Source organism: Chanos chanos, chromosome 13 (genome assembly GCF_902362185.1).
Source record: "Chanos chanos chromosome 13, fChaCha1.1, whole genome shotgun sequence".
Lineage (NCBI taxonomy): Eukaryota > Metazoa > Chordata > Actinopteri > Gonorynchiformes > Chanidae > Chanos > Chanos chanos.
In genome coordinates this window covers 18,146,627-18,159,116 of record NC_044507.1, presented here as the reverse complement: position 1 = coordinate 18,159,116, position 12,490 = coordinate 18,146,627, and the positions used below count along the sequence as shown (strand labels likewise).

The 12,490-nt window shown below is 41.1% G+C and overlaps 1 protein-coding gene across 3 annotated transcripts; it reads left to right on the top strand.

Moving 5' to 3' along the window:
• unkl (unk like zinc finger) lies at positions 1-12,105 on the top strand. Of its 3 annotated transcripts, XM_030789812.1 has the most exons (16): positions 1-66; positions 1,051-1,260; positions 4,399-4,575; positions 5,407-5,540; positions 6,078-6,213; positions 6,332-6,449; positions 6,551-6,635; positions 6,956-7,122; positions 7,600-7,785; positions 8,411-8,473; positions 8,671-8,848; positions 10,254-10,346; positions 10,483-10,716; positions 10,858-11,054; positions 11,332-11,589; positions 11,903-12,105. In XM_030789812.1, the coding sequence occupies exons 1-16, from the start codon at positions 2-4 to the stop codon at positions 12,056-12,058; spliced, it is 2,457 nt and encodes an 818-aa protein (XP_030645672.1). In that variant the 5' UTR covers position 1; the 3' UTR covers positions 12,059-12,105. The 3 variants fall into 3 exon arrangements, with proteins under 3 accessions (XP_030645672.1, XP_030645674.1, XP_030645673.1); XM_030789814.1 differs by lacking the exon at positions 7,600-7,785; XM_030789813.1 differs by having other exon boundaries at positions 11,332-11,969.
• The last annotated feature ends 385 nt before the right edge of the window (positions 12,106-12,490 follow it).

Below are 12,490 nucleotides of genomic sequence, written 5' to 3'. Positions count from 1 at the left end.
AATGCCGTCGGTTTCGAAAACGGCGGCGAGCGCTTCTCCTCAAACCGAGAAACCAACCCACTATACGTAAGTAAAGTGAACGTTAAAGGGACAAATATGTGTTTTTAAAAAATATTCTTATTCACCGATATTCGACTGTAGCATTTATATTTGGAACCCTTGGTATTTCTTCACCCTGTGTGCGTTTAAAATGGTGCTTTTCCTTTTGTAAATTCTTCCGAATGCACGTACCTCTGTAGCTTTATGTTGTTGAAAATACAAGTCTCATTTCTGCGAAATAATTTTTGGAAATTACTATTAACGCAACTGGGCTAGTTTCTTTGACAATTGGTGCCCTAGAAACTTCAAAAGTGGTGTTCACTCGTCTGTAGCGTTGAGCTCGCCTGCCCACGGCTTGAGACATGGTTCGAGCAGCAAAGCAAGGCAGTGAGTCGAATAGCCTGCTTGTAGCCAGCTAGCTTGTTTGCTAGCTTGCAAGCTCTTTCCTTCCTCCAGCTCGGCCCGAGCTGCTGTCTCTACGCACCTTTCTTGACGTACGCTTTGATTGTTTGAATTGACTAAGCGTCGAATATCATGCGTAAGTTTGATCCAAATCGAGAGACGAGCTCGCTGTTGTAGTTTGTTTATTTGAATTTCATGTTTGCTAACCAGCTTGCCGCTGGTATTTAATATCACGAAATTGCCACGGTCAATTTTAAGCAATGTAACTCGACGAATGTTATACGTATATATTTAGCAAAGCATGCTGTTCTATTTGGAAAATGTTAGGTCTAGTATCTAGGTTAGTCTTACGAGTTTTATGGTTACGCGGTAGCATTTAACTCGGTGCGTGCGCTACAACTCCAAAGTTCAACTTAATTGATATTAACAGACAATACAGAGATGTTCTCATTCCCAATGCAGTTCTGTAACGTTGCTCATAGAACACAGTAAAAAGAAACGAAAAAAAAAAAACAGAAACCGCAAGATAAGTCGATATCTTTAAATTTACGTAGAGCTCCACGCTTGTACAGTTCTCACAATATCTTACTATCTCGATTTTATTTCCAGATATTTGAAGGAGTTCAGGACCGAGCAGTGCCCGCTGTTCCTGCAGCACAAATGTACACAGCATAGACCCTTTACCTGCTTTCACTGGCATTTTCTGAACCAGCGAAGAAGACGACCGATCAGAAGAAGAGATGGAACTTTTAATTATAGCCCTGACGTATATTGCACGAAATATGATGAAACTACGGGAATATGTCCTGATGGAGACGAGTAAGTGTTTTTTTTAACAGTCATCATATTACGCTACATAAAATGCCATACTTATTTGTAAGTCAAGTAATAGATGGTCATGGTTGCAAGCTCGATGTATTCTGATGCATGCATGGTTTTATTATCGTTGAGGTAGAGCTGTTTGGGTGCCAGTTACGACGTTGTCTGGCTTCCACTTCACGCTACTCATACAACGAAACTTCTCAGACTTTTGTCTGTTTATTATTAGTTTGGGTTTAAGAAGTAATTCATCCAGCATTTGCAGCGTACAATTTTGGGTGTTGATCTCAAGCAGATAAACAGTGTGGCAAGTTTGTGGTGTTGATGCATTGTTTACAGCCGTCCAGAATCCATACGTAAAGCTCACAATAAATGATAGATCAGTTTACATGATTAATTGTCAAAATCTGGATTAGGCTGAGCCAAATCTTCAGTTAGACGGGGAGGAGATATAGAAGATTTTGCACGCGGTACTGTTGTTGACTTGCCTATTGTTCTGAGGCAACACTAGTCGTAGCACACGCCCCTTCCAAAATGAAGAAGATAGCACATCGATTCGCTACATGAAACAATGTGTTTCTCAGCTGCCAGTGTAATGCGACTCTGTTCTGCAAATACTCACGTATCCATTTAGTGGCACGATCTAGTCTTAGAAATATCCACGCGCCGCGCACTGTTTTTATGCCTACAGACAATTCACTCGTTTTCTATTGGTGTGTTAGAATTGAGATCACAGTTATGTGTCTTTGCTTTGAATTAATTTAAAACATTTCGTCGCGTATTGTTGTATGTTTTGTCGACTGTGGGCAGCTGGCTCTCCCCGCTCAAGAATACAAAGCACACACCCCTTGCCTTCTCGCTCGTGATTGAGCCTCCTGTGCACGTAGTGTTTCCTCATTGGTTAACAAAAGCCATGTTTACTCTTTCTTCAGTGAGCGCCAGTCGAGGCGAGTCTTTGGAAACGATGTGTATAAGTTTAACACCGTTGCCAATTTAATTTACTCGTGTTAATCAGATTGTTGTTTTATCATGTGTCAATTGTAAGCGATCTTTCTTCCGTGCTTGACACCGCAAGGTTCGGCGCTTCTGTCTCAGACTGAAAACTGACTGAGTTTCTCACCGCTATATTACATTATAAGCAACAACAACAAATTACTCAGTAACATAGGGACGTAACCACCAAACCATATTGCTCATTCACAAAAAGCCGTCTTGAATTGAAGGTTTAAAACGATGGTTGGTTGGCAGTCAGGAAGAGGAAACATTGTACGTTTTTAGTATTTAGTGCGTTTTACGGTGTGTATTCCCTATAGACCTTTTAAGAGACCACTTTGGAATCTCATTTGAGATAATGTGAGCATAGGCAGAGGGCTGGTGCAGGGTGAGTGGAATTCAAATAAATACATGGATTTGTTGAGTTTTTGTGCTCACTAAAAATAAACCTTTACTGTGGTATTTCATTAAGGTCAGTTAATGGAAGTGGAAATCATTATCTTTGTTGCAAACGCCTCTTAGTTTTGCAAATGCCTCACAATTTTTTCAAATGAAAGAAGACAGACTACACAGTTTCAGCAAACACGAAGACTGCATTAAGAGGTTGATGCACATTTTGATGTGTGTGATGCAAAGTCTGAGAAAAGATATAATCTGAGATTTTGCAACAAGATAACGAAAAAAAAAAAAAATCAGATTATGTTAGATACTGTTTTGCTAGTGTTCAGGCATATTCTCTTGTGTTTTCCAAGTGAACCAGAAATAAACAAAAAAATAAATAAATACAATGTGAAACTTGACAAGTCAGGCATTGGAGAGCGGTTCAATTCAAAATGGATTGTTAGAGTGAAAATGGACCCATTTAAATACAGTTTTTTTTTATCCTGTTTTTATCTTAATTGTGAAAGGTGAATGTTAGAAGCAGACTTTGAACAGGAGTGAAAAGAAACTTGTAAGTTTGCAGACTCCCACGATCAATCCCATTCTTTGATAAACGGACAAAATAGAAAACCACACAGACACGTAGGCTCGTGAGTCATTGCCTGAACTGAAATTTGTTACTGTTTATTGGTATATTCAGCATTTTAGCTCCCAGGGAGGTGTTTAAGTTCACATTTGCCGTACACTTATTGTCAGCTTGTGTGAGCACTCATACTGCAGTTATAGATTTGACCGGGAGAGAAATGGTACCTAAATGCATGAATGTGCCATGCAGAATCAGTGTAAATAGTCTTGGTCCCTCACTTTTTTTTTTCAGTGACTGATGACATCATGACTGTTACCATAGTTACTGTTGCTACCTGAGCAAGATGCAGTTGCTATATTTGAGAAGATTATCGGTTATGAAGCGTTTTCATTCCAGTCAATCTGTGCTCAGTGGCAGTATTGCTGTTTTGTAAAGCTGTTATCGCATTCCGTTTTCATATCACAAAGCTTGTCTAACACATTTCTTCACACACCCATGTGGTTTTCTCTGCCTTTTTTTTTTCTTTGTTGTGTGTCAGGTTTGTACAATACTGAGCATCTGAAGGGCTACATTTCTGCTTGTATTTCTCTCTTGTTTATTTGAAGTGTGTCTTTGTTTTTAATGTGCATGTGCAATGTGCAGTTTGCTGATTACTGTTTGGTAGTGATGAACGGTCATTACAAATACTGTTTGTGACTCTGGTTGTAGGTTCTGTAAATTGGTCTATGTTCTGTGTCTATGAGGCCAAAGACATGAGTACTTGCATTAAAGCCTGCTGTCTTTGTGTAATGGGTGATTGTTCTTTGCACATTTCAAACGTGCCCCTAAGAATGACTCAGACCAGGCAAAGTGAATCGTTTTAAACTGATGATGGCTTTTGGCCAGCTGGAAGTATTTGTTGCAGAACTGAACTCGTCAACTCTTCTCAACTCTGAACTAATCAAGGTCACGCACTTTATTTAGCGTAACAGTATCAGTGAGTGTAATGACTGATCCAAGTTTGAAGTGAGGAATGAATTTTCGTGCTGTAGCTGTGATTTGTCATGCTTTACGGTTTTGCCCCAATGTATTTTGCATAATGAAGCCTCAGTTGCAGAAGCAGACTCTGTTTGTGTGTGAATGTTACTCTAAACGAGCTGCTTTCGTTTTGTCCCCCTTCCGCCCCCCCATGTCCCCAGCTGCCCTTATTTACACCGGACCACTGGTGACACAGAACGCAAGTACCACTTACGCTACTACAAGACTGGTACCTGTATCCATGAGACGGACGCCCGTGGGCACTGCGTGAAAAACGGCCTGCACTGCGCCTTCGCCCACGGTCCTCACGACCTGCGACCGCCAGTTTACGACATCAGGTAACGTCCCGAAGCGGGACATATCGATCCTCTGTATCGCACGTATGCAAAACATGCAATGAACAACGCCGTTACAGGGGGTTGTGTTTTAGAAATAGAGATATTGTAACAAAAAGGCTGAAACTTTGTCAGAGCTGCAGGAAAGGGAAGTTGTGAGATTTTGTGGCAGTGAAACAGTGAAATTCCTGTTTCTGTGGAGGAAGGGGAATTCTGCTGTTGCTGCATATAGCCCCCGTCTAATGCAAGCGCTCTGCATGCATAAATAATACACGCTAAAATTGGACTTTGTTTTGGTATGACATTTGGATTCTTTTGTGTAAAGCACAGTTTGTCTTGGTAGATGTATTCGTATGTACATTTATTTTAATTATCATTTACATTTGGTTTGCTGTCGGTTCTCAAAGGTTAAGGTGATGTGTATTTATGTTCAAAGAATACATGACTCTTAACCTAATTAGCTAGTCTGCATGTTTTGTGTACTCAGTCTGATAAACCCAGCATTGTACTTGTGTATGCTAATATAAACAACATGGAACGTTCTGTAATGCCGTCCTTAAGGGCGAAATCCTCCCCTCTCGTCTGTTGAGCTGTCCGCCTCTCTGATCTGAACGAGGGGAAGGCAAAGTGATTAAATAACAAAATATATAACGTATACGAACACTCACAGGCGCTCTCCACTGTTGCCTAGCAACTGGTGCACAGAGTGCACTGTAGGATCAGGAATGGACCCTTATTTATTTATTTACTTATTTATTTAATGCCGTTTCTAGAGGTTGATGTTTTTGAATGGGTAACCTGTGTGGTAGTTTGACGAAGGCCACGTGTTCACAGAGAGATCCAGGCGCAGGAGGCTTTGCAGAATGGGCAGTTGGGATCTGGAGAAGGCATTCCTGACCTGCAGCCCGGAGTGCTGGCCAGCCAGGCCATGATAGAGAAGACACTGAGTGAAGACCCACGCTGGCAGGGTGAGAGACCTTTCATTACCATTCTGCTCCCTCTTCTGCTTCTCCCCAGCACGTCATAAATGTCATGATTCTGTGAGCTGTGGTGGCTGGAATAGTACAGAAACTCTGTAACTGCCTATGAGAATTTTGCAAAGTAAAACGTAATGAAAAATGTAATGCATTGAGAGATGCTGTCTCCTCTAAGTAAAAATAGGAATAGTTTCACTGAGTAATAGGTCAGCGTGCCTAGAATAAAGCTACGTGTACACATGCTTCCAAACTGCCTGGTTTTAAACCTAGTGTAACTGCCCATGCACAGCTGATAACAGCATGAAAGCCACATGCAGCTCCAGTACATCTGGCATTTTGCAAGTGTGTGTTTGTGTGTGTGTGTGTGTGTGAGTGTGAGTAAGTGACTTCTGGTTGTAATTATACTTTAAGATTTAGAGGGAGTTTCTTATTAATGATTCAAGAATGCTGTGTGTAGAGAGATAAGTGGTTCAGTTTCTTACAGTGAAATGTTCCCTTGTTCCTCTCTCTTTGATTCTTTGTTTGCAGACACCAATTTTGTTTTGGCCAATTACAAAACAGAACAGTGTACTAAGCCTCCACGCTTATGCAGACAGGGCTATGCCTGTCCACATTACCACAACAGCCGAGATAGAAGAAGAAATCCTCGCAAGTTCAAATACAGGTAGGAAGAGGAGAATCTTTGGTGCAGAAAAAGCAGTGATTGGAATTCAAATGGACTGTGTCGTGTGCGTCTGCCTGTTTTGGTCTGTGGTAAAGAGCCGTTGTAATGTCTGTGTCAGGTCGACACCCTGCCCAAGTGTGAAACATGGAGATGAATGGGGAGAGCCTTCAAAGTGTGAGAGTGGAGACAGCTGCCAGTACTGTCACTCCCGCACTGAACAGCAGTTTCACCCAGAAGTGAGTAAATACAAGCCTGTTTGTCACTAATTTTAGGAGACTGAGTTTATTCTTGAGATTATTGAACAAAAAAATGTGCTGTTTGTCTATTCTGTTTCCAGATTTACAAATCCACAAAATGCAATGACATGAGGCAGACTGGGTATTGTCCCAGGGGGCCGTTCTGTGCATTTGCACATGTGGAAAGTAAGTGTATCCACAGCATGTCTACAATCAGAACTCACTGATGACTAAAAACAGACAACTGTCTCAGTGTTAGAATGGCTCAAAACAACCAATCTCTAAATGCGTAAAGTTGATTCACTGAACATGTGTCTAGAGTGGCATAGTTGTAGAGTACAGTTAGTTAACGTTATCATGGGAAGGCAACCTTTCATATGAACGTTTGGTACATAATTATTCTGGTCAACATGCTAAGTATGTATGTTTGTCTTTTTTTTTTTTTTTTTTTTTTAATTTTCTTAATTAATTATTGTTCTAATCATCCTGATCATTCACATCCACAGGAATTCCTTCCACAGAGGAGAGCATGAGTTCTCTGGTCCCAGGAGTGCAGGGCGGATCTCAGTCCAAGTTGGGCTCTCAGCAGTATCCTGAGTGTCCGGTCGGCGAATGGACTGGCAACGCTAATTCCATCACCAGCAACGCAAGCAACAACGGCCAAGCAGGAAACGTATGCCTTCCGTCATCCGCGCACACACACACACTCGTACACACACCTGTCTCACGTCGGTCCGTTCGGAAAAGTTGTGGACCTGAATGTTATGTCCAGTCCAGTGGTCACAGAAACCCTGAATAATTGGGCTTTATATTTCAGCAGTTAAACTGACTTCATCACACATCACCACTGTCAGTAGCCGTTTTTTTCTTATTGGTTTGAGTAACATTTCTGTTGAACCTTTCTCTAGTTATGTTGAATTGTTTTTTTTGCTCTGCATTCATTTTCTTTAACGCTGTCTGTGTTGGAGGGAGTCAGAGTCAGCTGGAGCTTTACAAACACACCTACACTGAGTCAGAGAGACAGGGATTTGGTTTTTTCTCAAGGAACTCTGCTATGTCCAGGAACTAGCCAGAGAGCGGATTTGGCAGAAGCGTCTTTGGGCGCGCTCTGCGGCCATATTGTTAAGTTTGTTTGTATTCTCTCCCTCAGGTGTCATGCTCTAGTAGTCCAACCGTAACACCCAGCTCAGGAAGCAGTTCATTGTCCCCTATCGGACCCATCGGCAGGCCTAAATGCTTTACTAATGGTAGCTTATGTTCAGAGTCCACCACGTCCAGTGTTTCCTCTCCGACCTCTAACTATCCCAAAGCTCCAGGCTTTGAACGTGAGGATCAGGTACATTTTCTCTCTGCCCTGTTTAAGCCACCAGAGCGCTCGTTCCTTTGGGACTGCAAGCATTGTAGTAGAAGACATGACACTCTGCTACCAGTCTTTTATCCTAAGTTAATTTTTTTTTTTATTTATGTATTTATTTTTTTATCGGTTTGGTTTTAATGATTTGTTTCTGTTATTCACTTTTATTTCTTTCTTTTTTTTTTAGTTTGCAAAAGACTTTCTTACCTCATGGTTTTTGTCATGTTAGGTTTCAATCAAGAAATCTGCTGAAATAACTGGATTAGCTTGACACATGGTTCCCAGTGAATATCAGAAAATGTGCAGTTTGCTTAGTGTCATGAATGGGGTTGATTACACGCCTGCATTGTCATGTTGTCCTTGCTGAAAAGGAAGCCAGACGGGTTTTTGTGTTACTGTTTGAATCTGAAACCAACGTATGGCTTCAGACAAAAAACTCTCTCTGAATGTGTACTTTCTTTTGTTGTTGTTGTTGTTGTTGTTGTTGTTTTCTAGAGTAAATAGTAACGTCGTTCCCCCTTTTTTGTATGTCTTTTCACTCATCACCTAAAGAGCAACTGTTTTTAATCATACTATATTGTGATGTAAATGCGGTGTTTGATTTCAGGCTAAGAACCAGAAAGGCCAGTCTGGAGAAAGTAATCAAAAATTAACGGACCAAGACAAACAGGTAGGACGGCTCCGCCTTCCTGTAAGGAAACATGAAACCTTTGTCAAAACAAACCATTCTCCTACACATTGTAAAAGATCACATGCCTGTTAACTGCAATGTAGTTTAGATTAGTGGAAAGAGAAATGATTAGATTCTCAGATTGTCATCAAACAAAGCAATGCAGTGTCTAACCTCAGCTTTCTCTCTCCCCAAAGACCCATAGTAGTGTGTTCTCTGTGGTGAACCCACTGGCTTCCAGTATAACGTCTAGCATCACATCCAGTTTGGCCTCCAGTATTGGCTCAGACAGCTCTTCACCCACCACCTTATCAACAATGAATGCAAAAGCCACCCCTTTCTATCCAGGGAGCAATACCGTGGAGTCAGTAATAGGTACGGATTTCCATATGACTGACTGATTGACTGACTGACTGACTGACTGATTGATTTTTGCAGTCATATGTTTTAATATTAAGATTGATGTTTGGGGACTTTGAAGAGATGAATTTTATTGAATGATGTTGCGTGAAGTCATGGTTGCGTTTGAAGGCAGCAGTATCCTTTAAGCAAAGTTTAAGAGATACATATCTCAGATTCATAGACAGCATACACACCACACACACAGACACTAGAGGTGTAACGGTACATGTATTTGTGCCATACCGTTCGTTACAGGACGGTCGTGTTCGGTTCAGTACGCATTGCGTGAGTGAATATTAGTCTAGCTTCAACCACGCACGCTATATAAACCACAACTTTTTTTATGCTCTGATGGTCAGTTGACAAAACGTTGAGTAAAGTAATACTTTACAAGATACCGTGTGCCCTGTCTTGTACATTTTTGTGTGCTGAAGTGTGTGCTTCGACTTACAAACTCCGTTTCCTCTTGTAACGGTTAGAAAAGCATTACACTCTCTGACTCCATAACGGAGCCGTTACTTAGCAGCTGAATTAGCATCTGTTCAGTGATGCAGCCTCATAAGTATGGACGACCGTAAGGCCCGAGCTTTATCATTTTTAAATACGATAACCTTCAGAAGCACTTTAAGTTTTGTTATTAGGTTGCAGCAAGATTAACTGACTTTTTTTTTTTTTTTTTTTTAAATAATACCTAGATGTAGGTATGTTTTTTTTAAGAAAGAAAGGTGCCTGTATGTACATTCCTTATGTGTTCACGAAATTATGGCCAGTGCCACTGTTTACAAGTTTGTACAAGTTTATATGTTTACAAGTTAAATTCATAATAAATGAAAAGAGCTTTCATGTTTAGCATGTTTTTTTTTTTTTCCACTGTACCGAAAACGTACCGAACTGTGACTTCAAAACCAAGGTACGCACTGAACCATGACTTCTGCGTACCGTTACACCCCTAACACACACACACACACACAAACACACACACGCACACACACACACAGGGATTCTGTCTGAACACAACAACTGCCTTTGGAGCCGAGCCATTCATTTGTTCATTCATCCACTTTATAGTAGTTATGCAGAACTAGTCATATTTTATTAAGGATGACAGCTAGCAAATAAACAAATCTCATTGGACATGTGTTTTTGGTTTGTTTTTTTTTTTCCTTCTGAAGGTTAGCATGTACCTACCAACCAGTACACATTTGTTTTATGTGGCAGTACTTTGGTAAAGTCTGTAAGATACAGTGTTGTGTTACTGTGACTAGCTTCACTGTTTTGTGCCTGTGTTTTTCAAAGGGATTTTCATTTCCTCTGTATTTTTCCGACATGGATTTCAGTTCATATTTTATATATTTATATATCTTTCTTTTCCTCTAAGGATCTGCCCTTGATCTGAATTTTAGTGACATCAATGTTGCCTCTCTTGACAAAGATCTAGAGGACCAAGACAACAATGGCTTTGGTTTATCAAGTAAGACATTCTTATACACAGAGTAATTGTTGTCTTCTTCTATAACTGCCGCATTGAAGATTATTCATACATTTGTGTGTGGGCGCAGTCCTGTCGAGTCCAAGGCTGAAAACTGTGACTCGTCTGTATCCTGCAGGTCAAAGAATATTAGGGGGCTCTGCGCCTGTCAACATTCCTGGCTCTCTGGCCCGGTCTTCCTCCCTGCATTCCTCCTCCTCGCTCTCGGCCTCCCCCCTCAGCTCCCTGTCTCAATCCCTCTCCCAGTCCCTCCTGACCGGGATGGCCTCCCAGCAGAGCCAGCCGGGGGCCCAGTCCGTCAAAACTGAGCACGGCCTTCTGGGAACGCCAACATCCACCCAGAGCTCTTTAGGTAGGACAGCAGCCTCATTAACAGAATAGTGCATTTATAATCAGAGTGGACCGACGCAAGCCCGTTCTCATTTTTCACCAGAGCTTAATCGCTAATGAATAATTTAGGAATGACTGTGCGCTGAACAACTGTTGTCTGCAGGTTTGAATGGTGGAGCTGGAAGCATATGGGATTTTGTAAGTGGCAGCTTTTCCCCCAGTCCATCTCCAGTGTTCAGTAGCTTCAGCTCCACTACGGTGAGCTCCAGCAGCGCTGACATTGGCCGGCTCCTGCGTGAGCTGGAGGAGGCCAAGAGGAAGATAAAGCAGTGGGAAGATGCCTGGCACCAGGTCAAACAGGTCTGCCATACCCACATATGATGTTCTCCCTCATTTTCATATACCAGGTCTACATATAAATGTTTCAGTGATGTGTGAAAGTGACACTGGATAATCAAATAATGTTTTTATATGACATTATAAAACGCTGCCTGTGAACGTTCTGCCACATCTCTGATATCGGAACGTTGTCCAGGAAGAGCTGTTTGGGAAAAATTGCCGCTGAGGTCTTGCTCACGCCGCTGTCCGTCGGAATGACCTATCGAAATGTCGTCTTGTTTTTTTTTTTTTTTTTTAGGCATGCGAGGCCTGGCAAAAAGACGCCCACGATGCGAAAGAACAAGCGAAGTCAGCGGAGGCCGAGCGTCAGCTCGCCGAGCAGAAGCGGGAGGACACGGAGCGCAGGCTGAAGGAGCTGCAGGGAGACTTTGACGTGCTCTGTCGCTCCCCTAACACTCCTCTACTGCGCAGCTACGGAGAGCTGGACCAGCTCCCCCTGCCAAAGCTTCACTCTATCCAGAGCCAACTGCGCACTGACCTAGACCTAATAGATGGGGTAAGGAGGGCCAGATTCCAAAATACTCATCAGTAATGACACATCTACACACTTTTTTAATTATGGCTGCACAAAGTCGTTTGTCATTTCGGGCAGCTCGTTTGGCGTTGTGTTTTGCATGTCGAGAATCAGAAGTGAGAATTCGGTCTTGTTAATGGTGCAGAAGGATGATTTAACAAAATGTAACTATATGTGCAAATTTTGCATGAAACACTGCATGAAATGATTTTGACTGCTTTGTGGTTTTTACTCATGTTTAATTCTTCTGTTTCTTTTTTTCTTTTTTTTTTATGGTTTTTTTTTTCCAACACAGGTAATATATCAGCTTCAGTCAAAGAAATGTATAGTTTGCCAAAAGCATGATCGTTGCATTGTCCTTCAGCCTTGCCAACATTATGTACTTTGCGAGAACTGTGCACCTAGTAAAACAGAATGTCCTTACTGTAAGACAAAAATATTGAAGTGGTGATGTACAGCTTATTCAAGGTACTATTTAAAGATTTAGCCCTCTGAAGAACTACTAATACATTATTATTATTATTATTATTATTATTATTATTATTATTATTATTATTATGCTTACAATTTTCTCTAAATAGCATTTTTTTGTGTTTCAGTATTTCATATAGTGATTGAATTGATAGTCTAATTAGAACATGAGGAATGGTGTTTGACTGATAGAGATCAAGTACTTAAATGCAATACTTATTTTCTACTTAAAATGAAAAATATTACATTTTACACAGAGCATTAAAAATTGCCCCGAATATGTCTTTGGTATCCACAGTATGACAATGGCCCTGATTGGACTGTTAATTATAGAAATGTCAGTCAGTCAATCATCATTATTGCAACTAGCTATGTGAAGAAGATTGATTTCTTGTTTAAAAAAAAGCACTTT